Genomic DNA, 27,966 nt, shown 5'->3' on the forward strand with positions numbered 1-27,966 from the left:
AGTTTCTCATCTGTTAAAAAATGAGCCAGAGAAGGAAACTGCAAAACACTCCATTTCCTTTGCCAAGAAAATCCAAAATAGGGTGACCAAGAATCAAACACTATTGAAACAACCCAACAAAAGATAATCAACCAAGACAGTGTATAAATGTTATGGGGCTTTGGGGCAGCTTGTTAAATAATTAAAAATAAAGAATAATCATAAATAGTCATTTCTCGTTATCATTGTAGAGAGTTAGTCAACAAGTATGTTTTATTTTGTTTTAAACCCTTACCTTCTTTCTAGGATATTAAATATTGGTTCTAAGGCAGAAGACTGGTAAGAGCTAGCTAACGGGGATTAAATGACTTGCCCAGGGTAACACAGCTACAAAGTATCTTGGGCTAATTTGAACCCAGGAACTCTGAACTCCAGACCTGGCTCTTTATGCACTGAGCTGCTTAGCTGCCCCAACATGTATGTATTATGCATTTACTAGGTTCTAGGCACATTATGGGAATACAAAGAATACAAAAGAAAATTGCTGCTTTGGGAAAGCTCACATTCTAATGAGGGAGATAGCATGTAAATGATCTTGTACAGACAAGATACATGAAAATTGGAGACAACCTCAGAGGGAATGTACCAACTTTGAGGAAGAGTAGGAAAGTCCTCTTGCAAAAAAAAGGTGAACTGAGACTTGAAGTACGCCTGGGAAGCTAGAGGTGGAGACAAGAAGGAACAGCATTCCAGGCATGGGGCACAGAGACAGAGTGTCTTGTCTAGTGAAGGGAGCAGAAGAAAACCATGGAACTATGGTGCATGGGTCCTCAAAAAGTTGATGTTACATCATCTCAAGCCCTTAATTTTCCAAGGCACACATTTTATACCTCTATAGTCAATACACTATTCCACTCTCCACAGCAGCTTTTTCAAACTTTTTCATTCCTCCTCAAATTTCCTATGGCACTCCATCCCCTGCTACATGCTACTCTCAGTTGAAGACCTTATGTTAGACTTTTTAAAAATAATAATAAAAAAGGAAACTGGGGCCATTTGAAAAGAGCTTCCTCTTCTTCTCTCTCCTCACAATACTCAGATGTCTTTTCCCTTCACCTGATATCTCCTCCTTCACCTGAATATTTATTGATTTATTAAATGTTTGTTGATTGATTAAGCCTTTTTGAACCATAAATATAGCTTACTTTGTACATATTCATTTATATGTTATCTCTCCCATTGGATTGTAAGCTCCTTGAGGGCAAGGATTGCCTCTTTTTATATCTTTAGACTTAGCGTAGTTCCAGACTTGTATTATCTAATAAATGTTCATTGATTTATTTACCTTTCTTTCATTAAAAGTGATTCCTTTCTTTGCTAAGACAATTACACCTTTGATCCTTTCCCTACTCGTATTTCAGACAGATTGCCTTCTTTGTCATCCCCACTCTCTTTGTTATTTGCAAACTTCCCCAGTCTACTGGCTCCTTCCTATTGTCCATGTCTCCCCCATCCTCATCTTCCTTCAGGGCTCAGCTGAGGTATGGGATTACAGCCTTCCTTAATTCCTATAGTCATTAGTGTTCTATTCCTTCTCAAACTACTCAGTATTACCTGATCTATGCAAAGGTTATCTTTCCTAGTGGAAATTAAGATTCTAGAGCCCAGGAATTTATTTTTATTTTGTCTATATATTCCCAGTGCCTAGCGGAATATCTTGCACATGGTAAAAACTAGCACAAGAAGGATAACCTAGGAAAGGACTTAAGAGTGGAGAGACAAAAGATCATTGTGAGAATGAAGAACAGAGCAGAGGTCATAAAGGAAACTAAAACCATGGAAATAATGGAATGACAAGATAAAGGAATTTTGGAGTTCATGAACATGGAACTGTAACACTTATAGGTGATGAAAAGAGCATCAGTTTGATCACATCTGTGTGTAGTTGAGGTGGAATAGAGGAGTGGGTCATGGGAATTGAGACGATGGAGGAACCAGGAAGTTAGAGTATTTGTTGTGGTTTTTTAGTGTTTTCAGGTGTGTCCAACTCTTCCTGACCTCATTTGGGTTTTTCTTGGCAAAGATACTAGAGTGGTTTGCTATTTCCTTCTCCAACTCATTTTGTAGATGAGGAAACGGAAGCAAATAGAGTTAAGTGTCTTGCCCATTGAATGGTCCCATTATGGGATTCTCTTGGCAAAAGATACTTGAGTGACTTGCTATTTCCTTCTCTAGCTCTTTTTTTTTTAACAGATGAGGGAACAGTGACTTATCCATAGTCACACAGCTAGTCCAGCTAGTCAATGTCTGAGGCCAGATTTGAACTCAGGAGGATGATTGACTCCTTACTGACTCCAGCCCTGGCACTTTATCCACTGCACCAGCTAGCTGCCTGGAGTATTTGAGGAAAAATCAATATTTATATTGAATTCTCTTGTTATGAGAACAGGAGTTTTGAGGGAGAGTAAGACTGTGACTGAAGCATTGAACTCATTATAATGCTTAATTGGTTGAATAGTGCTAAATAGCTAAATACTGGTTGAAATGTTATATCTGGAGGGAGTTTCCAACTGATCCTTAAATATTAAAGTAATCTTGCCTCTCATTTTTCTTTATGAACATTTGACATTTTAAAGTTTTAAAAGCACAGTTTAGAATAATCTTGAGATTATTTGCCCAGAATAAGCTAGAATATCTTAGTGTGTGTCCTATTGAAAGAAAACCTGTTAGTCCAAATATAAATTTATGACAGCTAGATGAAAGATTAATTATTAAAACTAATAAAATAAATGATTAAAAATACTACAAAATGTTTATTCCTAGCTGGTATAACAGAGCTTTATGATCATAAATTTAAAGTTGAAAGACCTTTGAGATCATCTAGTTCAGTTTCTTAATTTTATGAATAAGGAAACAAACTCAGAGAGGCTAAGTGATTTTTGGAAAGTCACCTACATGGTAAACGGTGGAGCTGGGATTTGAACCTCATAGTTCTTTGGCTTCACATCCATTTTTAAACAAAATTTTATACCTATAAAACTTTTCAAGTCAAGCCAGAGTTTATTGATTTGGCCAAAGGGCCATTAAAGTATCACTTAAAAATAAATTTTGCTGTTGATTTTTATTTTATATCATGTTTATTTCCTGATATGTACTCCCCACCTTCAAATGAGCCTTCTCTCCTTTATAACAAAGAAAAGCAGCTTAGTAAAACTGACAACACCATGATTGCATCTGTGGGTATAAGCAACATTCCACTTCCATATTCCTTCATTTCTCCACCAAAAGGAGACAAAGAAAAGCATTACTTTTCAGAAAGTGTATCTACTGCATAAATTGAGGTACTGTAGAAAAACTGTAGCTTTATATTTATTTTCCGCCTGGGAGAACTGACTACTAATGCTTCTCTGATTGATTAAAACCACCACAAATCTCTCTCTATGCCTTTAAAGTCTGATTTCTTATGCTCATGATACCTAGTCATTAAATCAAGCAGTATCCTTGATATGAAATTATAAGTCACTGAGTTGAAGGAGACTTTTCAAAAATCTTATTTTTCTCTCTATTGGTTGGCTAAAGATGTCATTATGTCTGTTTTACCCTTCTACATGCCTCTACTTAAACACATTCATTTACGTGTGCTCTGTGTTCATACATAGCAAATGACTCATTTTTGGGAAGTTTTTACTCTGTGAAGAAAAGAATACAGATGTTCCTCTTTAGCAGGAAATAACTCATGTTCCATAAGTGTTACTTGGTTAATACAAACGTAATATTTCAAGACCTGGTAATGAATTGAATCACTTTTCCTTTTCACAGTGTGTGGTAATCTTATCCCTCTCTAACAGATAGGCAAAGCAATAGGATTGTGCAACAGGCAATCCCAGTTACTGGCGTGATCCATTTTTGAAAGATTTTTAAACAGAATTTGGGGTTCAGTTTAAAGATTTAAATGCTCTGTTCAACCTAAGATCCAAAATGTAATATATGTAAATAAAATCCTTTGCAATTGCCACTACTTATACTACATGAGAATGTCTCTGCAAAGAAGGGATTCAAATGGAAGAAAATAATAAAGAAACTTTAATAATCCTCTTCTTAGTCCCCTTCTGCCCTTTCATGTTGTTTCCAGATGTGTCATAAGGTGGAATCAAGCTGAAACCACGTTAGCTGCCATCTTCCCTGCTCCAAGCTAAGACTTCAGGAAACACTGGAAAAGTGGGCAGAATAATCTGGTGTTGAGCATGGGACAACCTAATCAGTTTGGGGAGTAGGAAGGATAGTCAATCAATCAAAGACCTGGGGAGAAAGGAGGAATATGGAGGAGGGGAGCAGGACTCGATGGAAAGGATTAAGATAGAAGAGGGCTATTCAAGAATACATTTCATCCACTCTCCGACTGGCAAACAAATACCCTTGGAAAAAATCTAGAATATTCTTTTGTCCCTACATTACCCAAATTCCGGTATATAAAGCTATTTTGGTCATAATCTCTAATCTTTGCATTCAGAGCTATAGGTTTTCTAGCCAAAATTCTTAGAAGTCTTCATTTTGTTCTTATGGGCTAGAATTTATCAGTCTTTGAAATGAGAGGCAGAGTAGCCTAATGGACAGAGAACTACTTTGAAGTCAGAAAGACATAGGTTTAAATTCTGCCTGTGTCCTGAACAACTAACATAACTCAGAGCCCCGGGCTATTCTATGGGATTATATGTTATAAAGAAAGTATCCATCTGCATTGGTAAAGGGGGGAACTCCTGGATTTTAGGTCCAGTCTAATAAAAGAGCTCTTTCAAAGCCTATAATTGTTTGTTTTGGGGGTTTGGGTTGGAGGGGTTATGGAGAGGGGCTTATTGACCTACTTTCTTATATTTTTGTCACGAAAGTCCTTCTTTGATGTCTCCTCATAAAATGAAGCTGACCTAGAGTCTTTTTTTTAAACCCTTACCTTCCATCTTTGAATCATTGGTTCTAAGGCAGAAGAGCAGTAAGAGCTAGACAGTGGGGGTTAAGTGACTTGCTCAGGGTCCCCCAGTTAGGAGTTTCTGAGAATAGATTTTATCCCAGGACTTCCCTCTCCAGGTCTGGTTCTCAATTCACTGGTTACCTAGTTGTCCCCAGTGACCTAGAATTCTTTAAGGCTCCTGCAAATAGAGCTTGAGTTCTGTCAAGATCTACCAAACTAAAATGATTTTGAGGAAGAGGCTGCCCAAAGACAAAACATCTGGTATCTGAAGACGAAATCATCCTTTGGGGGCTATAACCTTCACCAGGTTAGCCTTCTCAAAGCTGTACTTTGTTGGGGAAATTCTTAGGTCAGCTCTCTAGTGACTATTAAAGGATGATAAATTTTTTTGGTCATCACAACTCCGTAATTCCATTTTATGAAGTTATAGTGTGCTTGGGCCTTGGTGGTGGGGCATATCAGGTCCTTGAAGCCTCAGAGTTTTGTGTTTATCTTTGGCAGCAACTCCCAAGGCCTGTGCTTCTTCTTCTTCTTCTTCATCCCCACCATTTTCCACCCTGTTCTTGCTGCCTCTCAAAGAAGATTGACTCTAGAGGACTCTAGAGCCTTGAAAAGAGCTAATATATTCAGCCCTAATTTCAAGGACCCTCTTAGCCTTATTGCTTGGTCATTTCTTTCTTCCTCACTTATTCTAAGAATTTTAATCAAATCAATACTAGTGTTGCTTACGGAAAGGGCATATCAGTGAGCTGAGTTATTATTCCATTCCCGATTCCTATAACTTTCCAGGCCAAAGTGCTTCCCACTCTGGTTACTATTCCTCAATCTAATTGTCTCTCCCTATTAGAATGTAAGCTCCCTGAGGGCAGGAACTATCGTGCTTGCTTGTATTTGTATCCCCAGAATTTATCCTAGTGCCTGACACATAGTAAAGACTCAATAAATGCTTTTTTTTATTCATTCATTCATCCATTGTTTTTTAACTGTATGCTTTAACATAAAGTACATGACTCCTTTCCAGTAAGAATTCTTTATTTTTTTAAACCCTTACCTTCCATCTTAAAATTAGAGGTTCCAAGCGATAAGGACTGGGCAGTGAGGGCTAAGTGACTTGCCCAGGGTCCCCCAGCTGAGAAGTGTCTGAAGCCAGATTCCTCTAGGACCATCAGCCTCCAGGACTGGCTCTCAGTCCACTAAGCCACCTAGCTGCCCCCTAATAATAGTTTTTGTTTTGTTTTGTTTTGTTTTGTTTTTTATTTTAAACCCTTAACTTCTGTGTATTGACTTATAGGTGGAAGAGTCGTAAGGGTAGGCAATGGGGGTCAAGTGACTTGCCCAGGGTCACACAGCTGGGAAGTGTCTGAGGCCGGGTTTGAACCTAGGACCTCCCGTCTCTAGGTCTGGCTCTCAATCCACTGAGCTACCCAGCTGCCTCCCTAATAATAGTTTTTAACGCAGTACCACACTTGACAATCTGAATATCTTTCCAGACCTGTCCCTGACTTAATAAGTTCTGGGCCCTCCTTCAAATTTTAATAGTGGTAAAAGAAAAGATGTTGATGATTTTTAAATCATATTTATTAAGATTCATCTGAGAAAAGGAAGGTAACACACTGAGAACTTTCAACTCCTACTTTGATGCATTATCATTGTTCTAAACAGCAAAAGTCCAAACAGGCAAATACTGTGAGCAGTTTTTCATCCATATGGTAATCATCACTCTTGATCAATAGGGCTCCTGCCAGACCTTGCTTCCTGAGAGTATAAATCTGGAACCATCTAAGGTCTGAAAGATTGACATCAGTCCAGAACTACCCCAAAGCTGCTATAGGGCTGGGGGGTGGTGCAGGCAGAGGATGAGTCTTTGATCTGGTAATGTCAATCTGTATTGAATAGATTGGCATTAAGAAAATGCATCTTATATTTTACATCTCTTTGTAAAATAGAGCTGTAGTTGGGTTTGTTTCAAGGTATTTACAGTTTTCAAATGCCAGCTACTAGTGAAGGCAAGATGTGCTGTGTTCTATAAGAAAAGAGCATGCATGTGCCAACATGCTTTTCCCAACAAAGCCTCAACCCTCGTAAGTAGCATCAGGGACCGAGTTTCTTAAATGCCAGCAAAAACTGATGATAGCAAAATCAAGTTTTTAAAATAAAATTTTAAAAACTGATGATAGCAAAATCAAGTTTTTAAAATAAAATTTTAGTGATATCTTTGGTTTTCACATTGCCTATGTTTGTTTCCTATTTCTCCCTTCTCCCTCTATGAGAGCTATCCCACATAACAGAGGATATTTTGAAAAGTATAATAAAAAGAGGAAGGAGAGAAAAACAATCAGCAAACCAGACCAATACATCAAAAAAAAATCTGAAAATATAAGCAAGGTTCTACACCTGTGGTCTTCCTACTTCTGTAAAAGAGTGGAGAGAGATATCTTCTCATATCTCTTCCATGGGGCCATATTTGTTCTTATAATTTTGCAATATTCACTTTCAACTTTTTGTGGTTGTTATTCTTGACATTGTTATAGTCATTCTGCATCTTTTTCCTGGCTCTGTTTACTTCACTTTGCATCAGTTTACATAAATCTTTCCATGCTTCTCTATATTCATTATCTCTTACAGCATAGTAATATTCCATTATTTTCATGTACCACGATTTGTTTAGCTATCCCCTAATTAATGAACATCAAGCAAGAATGAGTTTACAGAAATTTACCCCTTTGACATTGGGGTTGTGATGGAGAATGAACTCAAAGTGTATGTTGTCTTTATAGTTGATATTTGTGAACTTTATTTTCAACAAAGGATCATACATTTGCACTCTGGGAATGAAAAAGTGGTGGTGCTTTCCCGATTTTCAAATAAGTCAAGAGCATAGAGGCCGAAAACTATTGACTTAACCGAAGAGATGATTATTAAATATTTAGAAAAAATGTGATGAATCATCAACAAGCTTTGGTTAAACTTAATTACAGTCAGCCTGGCTTAAGCAAGGATATATATCATGCTACCCTAACCTCATTTCCATTTTTGTCAGGGTTCTTGGTGGGGGCAGACCAGGAGAATACTGTACATATAATTTAACTAGATTTTAAGAAAATATTTGATGGAGCTTTTCATACTCTCCTATAGGCAAGTGAGTGGGTAGCTAGCTGGTTGTACAATTAGATTTAGAACTAACTGAAGAGCCATAGGAAAAAAAGTTATTAATGGATCACTTAAAAGGACTGCCCTCAGGGATTTGTCCTTGGGCCTGTGCTATTTAACACTTTTATTAGCAACTTGGATGAAATCATAAATACCACATTCTTCAAATTTGCAGATGGCATAAAATTGGGAGAAATAACACATTGGATGACAGAATGGATCTCTACAAAGGCCTCAGATAAGTTAGAACGTTGAGCTAACTCTAATGAGATAAAATTAGAATAGAAATAAATGTCTAAAGTTCAAAAATGCAATTGTATAAGATAGAAGAGACATGGATAGATAATAATTCATATTAAAACAATATAATCAGTGGGAGCTAGTTTGCTCTGAGGATAGAGAGCCAGGCCTGGAGACATTGGCCTCCAACACTTCTTAGCTGTGTACCCAGGGCAGGTGACTTAAATCCAGTTGTCTGGCCCTCATCACTCTTCTGCCCTAGAACCAATACTTAGTATTGATTCTAAGAAGGAAGGTAAGAGCTTTTTAAAAAATATATATATATATACACACACACGTCCTTTGACTGTGAAGAGCATTTTCATCATGAGTCCCTAGTGGTTATCTTAGAAACATTCTTTTATTTATTTATTTATTTGTTTGTTTTTAGGCCCTTACCTTCAATACTGTGTATTGGCTCCAAGGCAGAAGAGTGGTAAGGGTAGGCAATGGGGGTCAAGTGACTTGCCCAGGGTCACACAGCTGGGAAGTGTCTGAGGCCAGATTTGAACCTAGGACCTCCAGTTTCTAGGGCTGGCTCTCAATCCACTGAGCTACCCAGCTGCCCCCTAGAAGTATTCTTTTCTGATAATGGTTCAGTCTTCTACAGTTGATCATCATATGATATTTCTGTTACTGTATACATTATTCTCCTGGTTTTGCTCACTTCATTTCGCATCCACATTTTTCTGAACCCATTCTGTTCACTGTTTCTTATGGAACAGTAATATTCCATTATAACCATATACCACAACTTGTTCATCCATTCCCCAAGTGATGGCCAACCCCATAGTTTCCAGGTCTTCACACTTGAGTTGCTAAAGATATTAAAGAGATGCTAAAAATATTTTGGTACTGGGTAGTGATGTTGCTGTGTGAAAGGATATGCAAAATTTTATGACCCTTTGAAACTGGTTCCATATTGATCTCCTGAATATCAGTTCACAGTTCCACTGACAGTATAGTAGAGTCCCGATTTTTCCATATCCTTTCCAACATGTATCGTTTTTCTTTTTGGTCTTATTACTCAATCTGATGAGTGTGAGGTTGACTCCTTAGTTCTTTAGGATTAAGATATTTTATTTCCAATTAATTTAAATCCTTTCTTCAGTGGCCTTTTATTGAATATATTTATATTGCATGTACTTTCTATTCGCTTGTGTGAATATGTTTAATGTTTCTGCTTTTCTGTATTTATTAGTGAGGGTTTTTTTAATGCCCTAATAGCCAATTTTTGCAACGGTGGTGTTGTTCAGTCATTTTCAGTCAGGCCCAATTCTTCATGACTCTATTTGAAGTTTTCCTGGCAAAGATACTAGAGTGGTTTGCTATTTCCTTCTCTAGATGAGAAACAGAGGCAAACTGGATTAAGTAACTTGCCCTGGGTCACAAAGCTAGTAAGTTTCTGAGAGCAGATTTCAACTCAGGAAGATGAGGTCTTCCTGATTCCAAGCCAGTGCTGTATCACTCTGTCCACTCTATCCACTATGCTACCTAGACGTCCTTTGCAAAGCTTCTCTCTCTCGCTATCACACATGCTCTGTCTGTCTGTCTGTCTGTCTCTCTCATATTTCTTTCTTTTACCATCCAGGAGTTTCCAGAGATCTGTTGTGTCTACATTTTTTAGAATTATTTTCAGGTTTTTCACTTCTTTCTGAATTCTTTTTTTTTTTTTTAAACCCTTAACTTCTGTCTATTGGCTCATAGGGTAAGGGTGGGCAATGGGGGTCAAATGACTTGCCCAGGGTCGCACAGCTGGGAAGTGTCTGAGACTGGATTTGAACTTAGGATCTCCCGTCTCTAGGCCTGGCTCTCAATCCACTGAGCTACCCAGCTGCCCCCTGAATTCTTTTTTGCTTAAATTTGTCTCGGTCTGAAAAGGGGATAGATATATAAATGTGCCCCATTCTTATAGTTTTAATATATCTTTCCAAAACTCTTTTACTTTTACCTTTTAAGATTTTTGATGCTATCCTATTTGGTACATATCTGTTAAGTATTAATTTTGATTAACTGTGGTGCCTATGAACATAATGTAGTTTTCTAGTTTATCTCTCTTAATCAAGTCTATTTTTGCTGTTGTCTTATCTAAGGTCATGATTGCTACCACTGTTTTTTTTTTTTAGTTCTGCTGAAAAATGACAGATTGCTCCTAATGAGCAAAGCAATACACTATATCTTATACCTTGCATTTTGCTTAACACATAGTAGATACTTAATAATGCTTGTTGGTTGATAAATGGTTGATCACTTAAGGTCCCATGAAAGGATGTTTCTTGTTGCCTTTGGACATGTACTTAAGTCAACTCTGCCAGCTCCTTTATTTACCTCTCCCAGGAGAAGCTGTGAGCCATTCCTTCATTTCCTAGCGGTTTCCTTCTTTCTTCTGGTTTCCTTTACAATGAGATTAATAGCTAAATGAATATTATTAGATAGTTAAAAAACTATTTCTTAATCCTCTCTGTCCCCACTTTACCACTCTCTGTCCCCCTTTACCACTCCTCCACCATTAATGCAGAAATAGAGGGGTCACACAGGAGCAAGGGCTGTCTTATTGAGGGCTTTGTTTCCTGGGTTACCCTGGCCAAAGGATGAATCACCAAGTGACCAGCTTACTAGTGATAAGCTTCTCCGTATTTAGCTTGATTAATTGGTGGAAAGCAGACACTGTGTTTCTGGGACCATACTTGAAGCTTTTCCAACGTGATAGAATCTGCCAGAACTTGTGCTCCACTGGCATAACCTTTAAGAATTTAAAATTGCTTCCAAGCCACGATTGGAGTAGGACTTAATGGAGGAACGATCTGATAAGAACAGCCAAAAAAGCTAATGTAATCTTGGGCTGCTTAAAGAGAGGCACAATGCACAGGACTAGGAGGGTGATAACTTTGTTGTTATTCCTAGTGTGATTACATTTGGAATATTGTGTTCATCTCATCTACACAATAACCAATTATGATTTCAGAGGAACAAAATGAAGCATGCCACTTTCCTTCTAACAGAGAGATGCTGGCTTCTGGATGAAGAAAGTTGTATGAAGTTTTTGGATATGGCCATTTCAGGAATTTGTTTTGTTTGACTATTCCTATTTGCTACAAAAGTATTGGTTTTCTTCTTCTTTTTCTCCAATTGTGATTGGAATGGGAGGGAGAGAAAGTTGATTTTGTTCATTGAAAAAAAAAAATTAGTTGGAGACAACTTGGTAGCACAGTGGATAGACTGTGAGGCCTGGAGTCAAGAGGATCTGAGTTTAAAAATGACCTCAGACAACTTCCTAGGTGTCGTGAACCTGGGCAATTCATTTATCCCCAATTCCCTAGCCTTTACCATTCTTCTGCCTTGGAATTTATACAGTAAGAATTTGTAAAAATTAGTTTCAAAAATAGGGTGTTGTGGGGCAGCTGGGTAGCTCAGTGGAGTGAGAGTCAGGCCTAGAGACAGGAGGTCCTAGGTTCAAATCTGGCCTCAGACACTTCCCAGCTGTGTGACCCTGGGCAAGTCACTTGACCCCCATTGCCCACCCTTACCACTCTTCCACCTATGAGACAATACACCGAAGTACAAGGGTTTAAAAAAAATTGCTAAAAAAAAAAAAGGGGGTGTTGTGTTCAGTTCTTGGTGGCACATTATCTAAAGGGAACTAACAAGATTGATGAAGGACCTTAAGAGCATGTCATAGGAGGATGGGTTGAAGGAACATATATAATAAAGCCTTCAATTTGCATTCTTCTTATACAATTATATTCTAAATAACATTTTATTGAACTGTGTACATGCATTATTATTCCCCATGGAATTTGTAAACTTCTGAAGGGAAAAAAATCTTTTTTTTTTTATTCCTCCCAAACTGAGCAACAGTATATTTCATGTAGTTAATCAATGCACTTTGAATGAACAAATGACCTATAATGCCCCCTTACAATTTTGAAACTCTGTGTTGTTATGATTCTATTCAGCTGAATTCATTAATCATTCATCAGATACTTGCTACATTCCAAATAAATTCTCGAGATGCCAGGACAAATATCGACAGTGCCTGCCTTCCATGAACTTACATCCCACAGGGTGCTATGCACATTCTGTCTCCTTCTTCCACCTATCTATGGATAGGGATGGGGGATGAAGGCAGAATAGGAGGTGATGCCTGGAGTATTGTGTTCTGCCTGTGGTGCTTCATTTAAAATGACATTTACAATTTAAAAGAGGGACTTTGGTGGTCTGAAGAAAGTCCAGGGCAGAGGAAGTCAGGCTGATGAAGGACCTTGAATCCATGCTGTGTAAGGGTTCAGGGAAGGAACTGAGACTACTTAGCCCAGAGAAGAGAAGACTGGGGAATGACAATAACTGCCTTTTAAGTATTTGAAGGTCCATCTTGAAGATGAGGGGTTAGATGAATTGAGTGACTCTAGGGGGCAAGGCCCACAGCAGTAGATAGAAGTTGAAAAGAGGCAAGTTTGGGTTTTAGATCTGGAGGAACTTAACAATTAGAACTGTCCAAAGATAGAAAGGGCTGCCTTGGGGTGTAGTGCTCTGCCCCTTCCTGGAGGACTTCAAGCAGAGATTTGATGACCATTTGTCACTTATGTTGCAGCGGGCGTTCCTTTCATGCATGGCTTGGAATAGGTTGGTATTGAAACTTTAACAATCTCTGACTCTGAAACCACTCGGCCCCCATAGTGCTGTAAGGGAATGTTGGCTGTGTGTGGTCCCAAAACAGAATCATCTCTGGAGAACGTATTTCTGTCTCCTGCTTAAATTCTCTAAACGGAACCCTTCTTTTGCTTTTCTGCTGTCAACTAGTATTTCCTCTGACACCCACTTGAAGGAATAAACTAAAGGAACTTCCTCTGACTAAGGGAGATTAAAGAAAGGGGATAGAGATCTGGCAATTTACACCCAATGAGTGTCTGTCCCACAAGAGGATTTTGATTATAGAAAGTTTCCCAAGAAAGGAGACTTTTGGGCAGATGTCTTTCTTCCTTATGAGTAAATAGGTGCCTTTTGTCATGGATAAGAAGTGTGACCACAATTATTTGGAAGGGACCTCACAGAGAATCTTCTAGGTGATATTAGGGCTTTCCTAGGGGAACAGCTAAGTGGTTTAATGGATAGAATGCCAGGCTTAGAATCAGGAAGACACATCTCCCAGAATTCAAATCTAGCCTCAGATACTTGCTAGCTATGTGCCCCAAAGACAAGTCACTTAACTCTATTTGCCTCAGTTTCCTCATCTGTAAAATGTGCTGGGAAAGGAAATGACAAACCCCTCCAGTGTCTTTGCCAAGAAAATCCCAAATAGGGTCCCAGAGAGTCAGACACAACTGAACAACAAAAAGGGATCTCCTAGACTTCATCATTCTCTCCAAAAAACCATCTTCTTAAAGCATCATTTCAGCTCTAAAATTCATACCTCCTCGCTGTCCCTTGCCCCTGGGGCCCTTTCTCCCTGTGATTAGAGAAAGCAGAAAATGGACTTTCAAACACCCCATTTAAACAAGAGGCACAGAGTAATAATCTCATCATTTCCCACCTGACTTCAAGACTTCTCCAATTCCCTCCCTCCTTTTTTTTTTTTATCATCTTTTTAATGTGTTGTCTTCTCCATTAAATTATGAGCCTCTGGGGGCTAGGGCTGTCTCTTATCTTTGTTGACCCAGCATTTAGAGCAATGTCTGGAACATAGAAGTTACTTAATGTTTATTGACTAATTGTTCAAGGACCTGTTTTTTCCCCACTAAAAGGGAACTCATTAGTCACCTATTCCAGCCCATACCTGAACAAGAATCTCGTCTGTTATCAGACTCAATGTGTTGGTCATCCAACTGGCCTTTTTCCACTTTGGTATGGCTCTAACTGATGGGAGATTTTTCTGTTCTGAAATTTGAGTAAATGGAATATCGTTTGGTTTCTAGTGCCTGCCTTCTGTTGATTATTTGCAATTTATCCTATATATAACTTGTTTGTAAATAGTCTTTTTGCAAGTTTCTCCCATATTTGGCTGTGAATTCCTTGAGAGAAAAGTAATGTCAACTCCTAAAATTTCAGTAAATGATCGCTTCTTAAGGTGCTCTAAAAGATATTCCCACTTATTTTTTTGGCATGATGTAGCATTTTATATCACACATTGCATAACAGAACTTCCTCTTTCCATATTTTATTTTTGAAATATATTTTTTAATTAAATTTTTATTTTTATCATCATGCAAAACACACTTCCATATCAGTCATTGTTGTAAGAGCAAAGTTATACATAACAAAAACCCCAAAATAAAACCAAAAATACACTGATGTGAAAGACGACTCCAACAGTTCTTTCTCTGGAGGTGTCATAAGTCTTTCAGGATTGTCCCAGATCATTGCATTGCTGAGAGTAGCCAAGTTGAAATATATATTTTCAGATGATGTTATATTTAATGTCTTATATTTCTAAGTACTCTGAACTTTTCTCCTTTCTGCTCCTCTTTTCCCTTAGAAATAAGGACCATAGTAAGGTTTTTGATATTTAGACAATATCAACAGATATAGATTAGGAGATCCATTTGGTAGACCTTCTTCAGGAGTGATTCCAACATGACATCATTCAGATAGATATTTATTGGTGTTTGGCTATTTTTTAAGTTCTGTTCTACTCTTTGCACCCTTCTTTGGTGTTTTCCTGGCAGAGATACTGGAATGGTTTGCCATTTCCTTCTCCAGCTCATTTCATGGATGAGGAAACTGAGGCAAAAAAAGGTTAAGTGACTTCCCCAGCACCACATAGCTAGTACATTTCTGAGGCCAGATTTCAGCTCAGGAGGATGAGTCTTCCTGATTTTTGACCTGGCTCCCTAGCCACTGTGACACTTAACTGCCCTAAGAAATATTTATATTGTTTGTCTGAGGAGTTGAAAGACTTTCAAGAAAGTAATGTAATTGCATTGGGGAAAACTGTATGAATGAAATATATACATACATACAATTATATGTGTACACACACAAAAACACAGAATCCCAAAAGTTTTAGAGCAGATTTATGCTGCCAAAACTTAAAAATGTTATTAACTTATAATAATATTAATAGCAATTAAACTGTTAAAACCAAAAACTGCACTATGACTTTGGAGGCACGTGTGTGTGTGTGTTCACATGCGCGCGCAGAGTACAAGCTTTTGGAGTCAAAAGACTCCAAAGTTAAAATCATATTCTATTACTTTTACTATGTTTGTGATCTTAGATCTTGTGATCTTTCCCTCTGTTTTCTTATTTGCCTCAGTTTCCTTATCCACAATATAATAATAGCTAATGTTTATTGAGCATTTTAAGACTAGAAAAGTGCTTTCCATCTCTTATGTACCTCACAACCTTGTGAGTTTTTAAATATTCTATGTTTATTGATGAAGAAACTGAGACAATTTAAGTGAATTGCCCAGGATCATCCATCTGATAGCTATCTGAGGCAAGATTTGAACTCACATTTTAATTGACTCTAAATCCAGCACTTTGTCCGTTATACATGCTGCCTAATATGAAGGGGGTTGACCTAGATGATATCTAAGAGTGCTTTTAAGCTCCAAATATATTATCCTATGAGCTAGACAGGATCTTTGTAATTATGTAGCCCAATACTTCCATTTTACAGATGAAGAAATTGAGTCCTAAATTGAAGTGCTCAAAATTTGCTAAAAATTTTGCTAAAAATTTTTACATCTGCCCCAAATCATCCAGCCAGTTAGTGGCAAAACCTTGATTATAGCCCAGTCTTCTGACTCTCATCCAACTGCTTTTTTCCGTTATACCCACATAATAATACATAATAGACATCAGAATTGGACTCATGAAACGTAATGAGAGTTTCAAAGACATTCTCTTTTTGAAAATTCAGTCATCCTAACTTTTGGACAAAAGATAAAACATAATTGAACATTTCAGAAAGAACACACCATCTGAATGTTGCAACTGTTGATTTTAAATTAAATTTTGTTAAATGACAAGAAGCACTTCCAAATTGCTAAACTCATTCCTGCAGTTTATTTTTACAATTCAAATTCGTTGCGGAGTGTGATTTTTAAGATGAGATTTATGTGTCCAACTCTCACTGAACATTTGGCAAGAGGCATATGGGGGAGATGTATCCTCCACAGCCTGCCATTTTCTGGGTCGGCTTCCCTCATGTTTTAAAGAAGCTTTGTGGCAACTTTAGGCTGTGTCCTCTAAAGATAAGTGAAGATTCAGTTCAATCAGTCACGTAATGAATCTCTGAAACATAACATTAAAGCTCCATCATCCCCAACTTGATAGTTCTTACGTGACGGTTCCAGAGTTCTCAGTTATGAGCAGTCGCCACAGCTAATTCTCTGATTCTGTGTGTGGGCTGCTGAGAAGACAGCAAGGGGGGATGGAGTGGGCCTCCCACTTCACTAGGGGTTCAGTTTAAGAATCTGTATTTTAGAAATTACATTCCTTTTTGCTGGTTCCCAATCTAAACTTACAGGGATTTCTAATGTTGGAAGACTTTACTGCCTCAGAGAGAGAAAGGCTCTGGAGCTGGTAGAGTTCTAGGCGTAGAACTGGAAAAGAAGTTTAGCAGCCATGAATCTAAAATCTTTGAGGCTAAGAGTTATTTCCTTTGATTCCAAAACACCTAGAACTTACTTGTCATTTAGTTGTGTGGCATTTAAAATGATCTTCCAGGGCTTACAATAATTTTAAATGCCACAGTTGTTTTTCCTTTGTGTCTGACTCTTCATGACCCCATTTGGGGTTTTCTTGGCACAAATACTGGAATGGTTCATTACTTTCTTGTCCAGCTCATTTTATAGATGAGGAAACTGAGGCAAACAAGGTAAAGTGACTTGCCCACAGTCATACAACTAGTATCTGAGTCCAGATTTGAATTCAGATCTTTCTGACTCCAGGCTCAGCATTCTATTCGCTATGCCACCTAGCTGTCCTGGAAGAGACCTCTGAGGATATCTAGATAGTCCAACCTCTTAATTTTATTATTTTTTTCCCAGATGACTTGTTGATAACATTTTTAATAATCATTTTCTGACATTTTGTGATCCAAATTCTTTCCTTCCCTTCTACCCCTCTGCCAAGATGGCAGGTTAATATAGTATGGGTTATACATGTGTTATCATGAAATACATGTTTCCATGTTTGCATTGTTGCATAAGAAGACACATATCACTGACACTAGAGAAAAATTAATGGAGGCAGCACCTTCAGTTTATAGAAGATGACACTGAGGTTCTAAATGATTTGCCCAAGTCCATACAGGTAGTAAGTAGCAGAAATAGGATTTAAATGCAGGTCCTCTGGCAGCAAATACGTTGCATTTTGCACTGTGCCACCCAAGATTCCACAGGTAATAACAGTAGCAAAATGAGATTTGAACTCGAGTTGATGTGGTGCCAAAATCCTGTGCTCTTGCTAATAGCCTCTTTCTTACTGGTTTGTTTTTTCTTCATACAGACAGCTTCTTTCCCATGTAAAATTGGATTACTTTCAAAAACTCTGAAAATGGAATTAGTTCCAAATCCTCAGGTGAAGAATAGAATTATTTGGATGATTTCTACTAAAGAATAACTGTTAAATGACTCTTTTGTACTTTGAAAATATTGTCTAAATTGGAAATGCTGTTTCTCATCATCTTATTTCAGGACTTTAATGACCCATTTGTTTTGTGGCATGAGTCACCTCTCCACCAATACTCTACAGCTTGGTAGATTATCTCTTGGTAGACTCAGTCGCTAGGAATGAAAAATGTTGGCCTAATGGTGAGATGCTATGAAATTTGCTAACTGGCCATGAAAAAATAGACTGCAGCCTGTCACTGGACCTGTTTGCCTACCAAGAGTTTGTGTTCCTCTGCTTCAGGTACCTTTAAGACCCCAAGTCACCTCCGTGCCACATGACATCAAAGCAAGACTAACGGAAGGGCTATCCATTTTTATCACTCATCAAGGAAACAACTATTCTCACTCTTTTCAAAAGGAAAAGGCAGTCAAATAAGATTAAAGATGGAAGTAGTATTGGAGAGACTGGTGGAAGCTGGATAGACACTCTAATATACTATTCATAGACCCGGTAATTGGTCTGAATATTCCAGCAAACAATTTGGAAATAAGCAAGAAAAGTCACTCAGTTCTTCATACTCTTTGATGCAAGTTTCCCAAAGAGGTTGAAGATGGAAAGCTACCAAAATATTCTTTGGAATAACAAAAAAATTAGTAATATAGAGAATTTTAAATGAATTGTGTACCTAATTAACAGAAGGACAGCTAGTGGCACAGTGGATAGAGTACTAGAGTTAGGAAGACTTGAGTTCAAATCCAGCCTCAGACACTTGCTGGCTGTGTGACCCTGGGCAAATCCCTTAACCCTGTTTCCCTCTGTTTCCTCATCTAAAAAATGCACAGAAGGAAATGGCAAACCACGCCAGTATCTTTGGCAAGAAAACCTAAATGGGGTCACCAAGAGTCAGACATGACTGAACAGCAACAATTAACAGAAATTGTGGTCTCTAGATTCAGTGGAATATTGTTACTCTTAAGAAATAAAAAATATGAAAGTCAGAAAACTATGGGGAGACTTATATGAACTGATACAGAAGGAAGAAAGCAAAAAGAAAAGAACAAAATGCACAATGACAATAATAATATCAATATAAACAATACGAAAAGGTGGCTGAACTCAGACTTAATACAAGGCCTATCCCTGATGTTGGAAGACAAAGGAGAAAATATACTTACATCTTACCAGCTCAGAATGTATAAATAGGCTTTGTTTACCTGTTTTTCTTAGTTATAGGGGAAGCTACACCTAGCAGCCTCAGTCTTGAATTAAAACTAAAGCTGAAGATCTAATATCTGTAGCCCTTGTACAGTTATGTACTCCTAAACTTCTTGTAAAAGTCTAGACATGGGCAGCTAGATGACTTTGTTGATAGAGAGCCAGACCTGGAGATAGAAGGTCCTGGGTTCAAATGTGACTCAGATACTTCCAATCTGTACAACCCTGGGCAACTCACTTAGCCCCCTTTGCCTAGCCCTGACTGCTCTTCTGTCTTAGAATTGATACTAAGACAGCAGGTAAGGGGTTTTGGTTTTCTTTTTTAGTCTAGGCTGGTACCAGAGATAAGATCTTTACCATTTAGCAGATAGAGCCTGGTTGCCAGAAACAACACTAATGCCTCTATATGGTATGCATTAGTTTTAGAAATGTCTTTGGCACCGGGAGTAGACTTGGATCCTAACAAAATTAAATGAAGTTGGACGTCCCAGAAAGTTAATTAAGATTGAAAGTCAATTTGAGTTAATGGCACCATGACAGAACCTTTTTTCTCCTTGCCAGTGAAATGAATCAGCAACTCTTGAATAATAAGTATGGCTTCGTTTAGTCTATGCTTCATAGAAATGGAGCTGGGATGTAACTTTGCTGTGGTGTTGTTTTTTTAGACACATCCAACTCTTGGTGGCCCCATTTGAGGTTTTCTTAGCAAAAATATTGGAGTGGATTGCCACTTTCTTCTCCAGCTCATCTGACAGATGAGGAAACTGAGGCAAACAGGGTTAAGTGACTTGCCCAGGATTACACAGGCAGTAAGTGTCTGAGGCCACATTTGAACTCAGGAAGAGGACTTTTCCCGACTCCAGGCCTGGCACTCTATCCATTGTGCCACCTAGCTGTCCAGAATGGAGCTTAGAGGTCATTTAGTCCCAACCCCTTATTTCACAAAGTAGAATACCAAAACCTTAGAGAAATTAATTTTTGCCAACAAGTATTCTTCTTGACAAGACCAGAAACAGAACCATCCTTCAAGATACAAATAATCTAGAAAAAGGAATTAAAATGGCAGGCCATAAACATCATCAGAAGTCCCTGGAATGCAATATCATTCAGGCACTGTAATCTTGCAAGGGCGGAACTAGAAGTCCATTTACGAGCAATGGGGGAGAACTGTAGAATGAATCCAGTGCCATGGATGAGGCTGCTAGAGATTAGCATGACATACTGTAAACCACACTGGATTGGGAAACTTTGGCTTTTGCCCTCGCTTTTCCTCTGACTATGTGGCTTTGGGCAATCTCTTTAACTTTCAGGTCCTCATATTCTTTATCTTATTACTATCATTTTAGAAACTTCAAATCTGTCACTCCTAAGCCCCCATCAATACCCTAAACTTTAATAGTCAGCCAGTAAACACAATTAGTTTGAATCAAAGGCATTATACTGAGATGGCATAAGTAAGAACAGTAGCAATTAAATATTTCTCCCTTAAAGCTGGGAAACACTCTCCCACAAATGAGCACAACATGGAAGGCGAGAGGAAGCTTGTCCAGGAAGCACATACTTGAAGAATCCATGTGGCCAGAGCAACCCATACTTTTGACACTCCAGGATCCCCAGGGCTCCACTCTTCTTGGAGTATCCTCTCTCTGATAGCCCCTGGACACAACAGCTCTGCTGGGAAGGTCACTAGTAACTCCCTCACTGGGCCTGATCCTTTCCCCAGCTCCAACACCCAACTTCCAAAGCTGATTGTCTCTCAAATTCACAGCTGGCTGAAACCTCTGTGATCAGGGATCACATTTCTCAGAGATGCCTCAGATGACTATCTATGGGGGTTGTGTTTCATGATGAATGAGTTGTCTGATGCTTTTTTGGCAAGTCATTTAACCTTGTTTGCCTCAATTTCCTCATCTATAAAATGAGCTAGAGAAGGAAATAGCAAATCCCTCTAGTATCTTTGCCAAGAAAACTCCAAACAGGGACAGAAAGAGCTGGGCATGATTGAACAACAAAAATACAGAACTTACTTGCCTCATTTATAATTTGATCAGGTAAGCTAGGAAGGAGAGAATTGGCTGATCCCAGGTGTTTACCTACCTACATCTCATCTAGGTTCTGATACTGATTCTCATAACCTTGTTACTTTAATTAGCCAACAAACACTGAGAGGTTTTTTGGTGTGATTTCATCATTTCAATCATATCTCTTAGTGATCCCATTTTGGGTTTTCTTGGCAAAAATACATTTCCTTATTCAGATCATTTAACAAATGACAAAATTGAGGTAAGCAGAGTTAAATGACTTACCCAGAATTGCATAGCTAAAAAGTATCTGAGGCCAGATTTGAACTCAGAAAAATGATTCTCCAAAAGGTACCTGACTTGATATCTAAGGTAGAAAATCAATCAAATGGATCTGAACTAAGGATCTTGCCTTTCCTTATAAAACATATCTCCATCAGCTTCCCTGATTTTTAAAACTCTTACTTTCTGTCTTAACAACTCAAAATGTCTGATGATTCTTCCTGACTCCAGGCCAGGCACTATCCACTGTGTCACCTAATCAGCCCGAGAGTTATTCTAGACTGCATAAAAAGGGAAAATAAGGTCAGTCTTACATAAGAAATTAAAAACTTATTCCTTGCCTTCTACTCTAATGGGGTGGACAAGGAATATAAAAGAACAAACATAAACATTTATGTAACTCTTATTATATAACTATAGATGCAAAACATACTTCCCCATACTATCCAAGCTTGGCTGCTATTCAAAGGAGGGGGAAAGAAAGAAAAAGGAAATTTAGGGATTATAGTTCCACTTTAATCTTTTATTCCTAAAATTAATTAACATGTTTGAATTTTACAATCTTTTATTCCATACCAGGAAAGGCAAGCTCAGCCAGCACTAATATTTTCAAAGGGTATCATGTCCTAAACCATCGGACAAGCAGTTCTTTTTTGTTACTGAAGTTTAATCAAGAAGGTTTTTCACAAGATTTCTGATTATTCTTGCCTGACCTGTGAGATTCATATTGCAGAGAGGGGTTCTGGCTACAGCATAGAATTCCATAGGGCCCCCCAGAACTCTAAGAGAGGGGCAGTTAAAGGCAGCTGGAGCCCTGGGATAAGAAGGCAGGTCACCCGGCTTGCTGGTCTTGAGTCCTGGGTTGGTCTTGGGGACTTGGGTCTTGAATCTGAGCAGAGCCATTTAGTTCTGAACTGCCTTTAACTACCCCCTCTCTTAGAGTTCTGGGGGGCCCTATGGAATTCTGTGCTGTAGCCAGAACCCCTCTCTGCAATATGAATCTCACAGACCTAAGTCAGTCACCTACAAGTCAACAAGTAACATGCTTAGTAGGTCTTAAGATAAACCAAAAGCCATAGGTCTTATTTCTTTGTGGGAGTTCTGGCTATACTTTTTCTTTTACATACATACCCATAAAGCTCTTAGGATCATAAAAGTTTGAGTTGAAAGTGATTTTGAAGATCATCTAGTCTAATCCTATCATTTTACAGATGAGGAAACTGAGGCTCTGATAAGTTGTTGGTTGGCTAAAATCAAAACAGTTTGTTTAGTAGCAGAGACAGGATTTTCTTCTGATTCCTGTTTTGGTACTTCCACTAGGCTGTACTGCCTCCTCTTATAGTTTAATTATTAGAACCCTTTATTAGGACTTATGGGATCTTTGTCTTAAAGAACCAGATGAGCTGGTCAGTGGCTCCCCCTCCTGCTACCCATTAGCACTTTCCTTTTACTTAACTGAGGGCTTCATGTCTTAATTGAAAGCTTCTCAAGGGATTATGAAAAGTGAGGCAGGGTGACTGGGCAGAACCCATCTTCGTAACTGGGGCAGTTGCCGACACCACCAAAACTAAGGCAGCATCCCAGGCCCCCAGGCCCTAGTATGGACCAGCACTTCCAAAAAGGATGACAAAGGGCAGGGAAGATTTAAAATAAATGATGTCACCAGAGAGCCTTGAGCATTAATAATCTTCTGGCAAGGGAATATGGAGAGAGTCCTTAGGGGTCATTCAAGAAATTGTTCCCAAGGAGTTGTCTTAGCTTTTATTTACATCAAGATCTCTGCAGTTCTATGGGTGGGACTCCTGAATCTTTCTTCATTCCAACGGATCACAGAAGATCAGGAAAAGAGGCGACTAGTGGATAGAGCTCCAGGCCTGGAGTTGGGAGGACCCAAGTTCACTTCTGGCCTCAAATATATGATCTTGGGCAAATTACTTAATCTGATTTGCCTAGCTCTTGTCCTTCTGTCTTTGAGTTAAGACAGAAAGTAAGAGTTTTAAAAATCAGGGAAGCTGATGGAGACAGATGTTTTATAAGGAAAGGCAAGATCCTTAGTTCAGATCCATTTGATTGATTTTCTACCTTAGATATCAAGGCAGGTACCTTTTGGAGAAACTGCATAGGAACCAGATTCTAGTTAAAGAGGAGAAACATAAGGGAGAGATTCAAGCAAGAAAATGTGCCATGCTTAGGGCATTGACATATAGTCTGAGAAAGAGATATTGTGTCTAACAAAATAGGATTATTTTTGTGGACTAGAGCAACAACATTCCATTTTTGAAAAAAATTTTGAACACCAATTATGTTTATGAAACATAACCACTAGGAGAGCAATAGTTTAGAGAGCATAACTGTTCTGCAAAAGTCTTACTTTAACATTCCTCATACTATGGAAGTAATCTTGCATTCCCAGGGAGTTGTGACATTGTAACAAAAGTTCCAATGGCTATGACGAAGCTGGAAAGCCTTGGTTTTGGAAAAAGTATGGCCCTGGCAACAGATTGTGTCTGCTGCCTAAGAACCAATCTAGTTAAATATGGCCCTGGCAATGTATATTAACTGAGAACCGGACAGGTTAAGTTGATCAAATTAAGTTGGGAGGAATATGGAGAAACTGGCCTAATATTACTTTGCTAAAGCAGCTGTGAATTGTTTCTTTAGAAAAAAAGTTGGAAATGTACATTAAGAACTATAATGCTGTTCATGCTCATTGATCTAGGGATCCCATTACTAAGATTTGTCCCTAAGGGCATTATTGAGAGGGTAAAAATAAGTATGAAAACATTCATAGAAGCCTTGTTTTGTAAAAAGGAAAAATTATTAAATCCCATCTTCACAGTTTGTAATGACAAAATAACTGGAAGTAACACAAATGCAGTGATGGAGAGAAATGGCTGAATAGATTGTGATATTTGAATGTAATAGATTGTATTATATTATTAGAAATAACAAATATTAGAAGCATAAAGAAAATAAGGGAATATATGAAGACTTGAAGAGAAAATAAAAATACCTATTATGATTACATTTTTTAAAAACAGCTACAAAATTAAGAGAAAAAAATCCAAGTAAAACAAATCTAAAGGGAACTCAAAAGCAGAGAATGCTTATGTCAGCACATATATGTAATTTATATACTTTTGAACAAGTTATAAAAAAATGTGAAAATTGGTTTTGCACATACTTTTTATGCATTTATTCATTTTGTTTTTGGTAGTAATTACTAAGTATATAATAAAAAATTGAAAAAAGTATAACCACTAAAATGACTTTATTCCCACCCACCCCCATAATGTTATTTTAAAACAGCATTGGAGGGGGCAGCTGGGTAGCTCAGTGGATTGAGAGTCAGGCCTAGAGACAGGAGGTCCTAGGTTCAAAGCCGGCCTCAGACACTTCCCAGCTGTGTGACCCTGGGCAAGTCACTTGACCCCCATTGCCCACCCTTACCACTCATCCACCAAGGAACCAATACACAGAAGTTAAGGATTTAAAAAAATTTTAAAAAAACAGCATTGGAAAAGGAACTCCTCTTTAAGCAAAATGAATAAATTGCTTAGTTAAATATAAATTCATTATGCCAATATTTCTTGTGCAGGGTATTGTGTTGGAAAAACCATCACTAGGATGGGGCAGCCTTTATCCAAAGTCTCTGAAATTTGAAATGTCCAAGATTACTATTCCAGGATGGACTTTTTCCTCTCTTGGTTAACCTTCTGCAAACGAGTTCTTACCTCTAAGCTCTCCTCTCAGGATTGTAGCTTCATTCTGAGGAGTTCTTTTCCCTCAATTGACTACCTTTGACTTCCCAGTTCTCCCTATTTTACCTCATCCAGCCCTTCAGTAGTATCTTGATGTACTTCTTCCCCACAATGACAGCACCCCACATGAACTCTTTGCCTCTATCCTGCCACTCTTTACCCTTGCTTACAGCTCTGGTACAAGATATGTGGAAAGAAAACATGGTGGGTCTTGGAAGGAGAAGGGAAGCTCAGGGAAAGATAAAAGAAGGTCATTCCTATTCTTTAGGAATTCAAAATATCTCTCATTACTCCCCTTCAAGCATTCTATATTTCAACCAAACTTATTTAATTTCTATTACCTGAATTAAGCTTTCTGTGTTACTTATGTGTGGAATTGCTCTCCTTCCTTACCTCTAGGTTTTATAATTTTTAGATGTCTTTTCCCTTTCGTTGTATTTCCAAAGCTTACCTCAGTTCCTGGCACATTGTCTATCATTTTTTTTAGTTGTGTCCAACTTTTCAAGACCCCCATTTGGAGTTTTCTTTTCTTTTCTCTTTTTTAACTCTTACCTTCTGTCTTAGAATCAATACTAAGTACCAGTTCCAAGGCAGAAGAGTGGCAAAGACTAGGCAATTAGGGTTAAGTAACTTATCTAGGGTCATGGCTAGAAGTGTCTGAGGCCAGATTTGAACCCAGGACCTCCCATCTCCAGACCTGGCTCTCTTTCCACTGAGTCATCTAACTATTCCAGTTTGAGGTTTTCTTGGCAAAGATGCTACAGTAGTGTGCCATTTCCTTCTCTAGCTCATTTTCTAGATGAGGAAACTGAGACAAATAGGGTTAAGTGACTTATCCATGGTCACGGAGCAAGTAAGTATCTGAGGCCAGATTTGAACTTGGGAAGATGAGGCTTTCTGACTCCAGACCTGGCATATTTTATCTCCCACATCTTCCAGACACATTGTTAGCATTTAATGAATGTTTTTTTGACTGACTAATTGACTGGCTTCTTGTCTCAGGTGCAGCTTCCTTTGAAAATCTTTTCCCACTCTCCCTTGTTGTTAAGGTGCCTATTCTCAAGTTATTTTGTATTGACTTATCTATGTATATGTTGTATCTCCCAGAAGAACAGAAGCTCCTTTAAGACAGAATTTTTTTTTCACTTTATCTTTGCATCCCCAGCATCTAAAACAACTTTATGCACACAATAGGAATTTAATAAATATTTGTTGAATTAAACTGAATTGGGTATGGCTAATAAGACATATAACTTGATCAATGAATCTCTGTCTGTCTGTCTGTCTCTCTCTCTCTCTCTACATATATATATATATATATATATATATATATATATATTTTAACTGAGTTTAGTGGAACAGTTGCAACTAATTCAGCCCTTGGAGATGGGTGTTTTTGCTTTTATTTTTTTCATATCTTCTGTTTCTTCTTCCTCCTCAGGTGCTGTTACCACCTTATGATGACACCACTACAGCCTCAACAGCAATGGGTGTAGGGGCAGGGGCAGGTGTGGGTGTGGGGTCCATTGCGAGTGGGGGTGAGCCTGCAGTTAAAGAGCCTCCCCCACCCTACGTATCTGCCTGAGCCAGAAGGTGACGTGGCCCCGGGAACGACGGCTTTCCTCAGACTTGTGAGCGATAGTTCATTCCTTCAGAGACGTGTCCTGTGAGATGGCCTGTCTGTCACCGACCCCCGCAATTGTCAAACCCTGATATCCCATTACAAATTTATTGTCCAGAGTTTTAAAAAATGTGTTTTCAGTCACATCTTCTACCTGGTAGGCTGTGAAATATTTGTATTTGTGTTAAGCCAATAGAAGTTTCTTTCGCAAGACTTTAAAAATTCAACATTTGGAAAATGGCCCTGAGTCTGGGAGCAGTTTCATTTGGTAACCCATGGAAGTCCCTAAAGCAAGTCGGGGTGAGGGGCTTTCTCCGTCTTTGTGCCCTTTAACTTTTGAATGTGTACAGAATAAAATTAGAGGCAGGCAAGGTTTTTTACTCCCCTCTCAATTCTGTTGTGTAGGATCAATGCTTACAAAGTCACCTCACTAACTTGGGGAATGGAATTGCCATTTCAACTATCGTGGGCTTCACTGCAGAATTCTTTATGTGACTTAGAAATCAACAGGAGATTTGAATTCATGCTGCAATTATGTCCCCTGATTCCTGGGCAAAGGTCACTCTTGCCTTTTAAATTCACTCCATCTATAATTCCATAAATAGGAATCCCCTACAGAAAAATGCCCCCCCCCCCGAACAATGAAGTGCTCTGGATTTCTTTGGCTTCTGGTCTGATCCACGCTGTGCATTCAAAAGGGGACTGTTCAATCACCTTTTACTCACCCCTCAACTTTCCAGGCACTTGAAATGTGTTGTCCTACTCTCCATGCCCTTCTCAAATTGAATGTCCTCCAAGGTTGCGTATTTAAGATGCTAAATATCTAGGGGACATACTTTTTTGCCTCATGGTTAGAATTCCAAGTCATCCTCTCAATTCCTGGTCCTCTTCCTCAAGAGATCAAGTGGGCAGGCCTAAAACATATTCAATAGAACTGGTAGGTTTTTCACATAGGTAGCTTGTAAATTCCCCACATTACGTAGGAAAAAGGCAGAGACTCACTGCAGTGTTCTTTGAAGCTATTTCCTCACCTGTAAAATGACTGAGAATGTTGAACTATGTGTCTAGTATTTCTTTAGCTCTCGGGGCTCTGTGACTCTGATTTCCCAAGCCATAGCAGCTACTGTTTCAGCT

General features: G+C 38.5%; 1 protein-coding gene across 1 annotated transcript in view; it reads left to right on the forward strand.

The window, feature by feature from the left end:
- LAPTM4B (lysosomal protein transmembrane 4 beta) overlaps positions 1–27,203 on the forward strand; it is a 117,535-nt gene extending 90,332 nt beyond the window's left edge. Inside the window, exon 7 of the mRNA XM_044668563.1 lies at positions 26,653–27,203. Coding sequence (XP_044524498.1) covers positions 26,653–26,796 — 144 coding nt within the window. The 3' untranslated portion in view covers positions 26,797–27,203. The remainder of the gene's footprint in view (positions 1–26,652) is intronic.
- Positions 27,204–27,966: the final 763 nt, after the last annotated feature.

This window comes from Gracilinanus agilis, chromosome 1 (assembly GCF_016433145.1).
Source record: "Gracilinanus agilis isolate LMUSP501 chromosome 1, AgileGrace, whole genome shotgun sequence".
Classification (NCBI taxonomy): Eukaryota; Metazoa; Chordata; class Mammalia; order Didelphimorphia; family Didelphidae; genus Gracilinanus; species Gracilinanus agilis.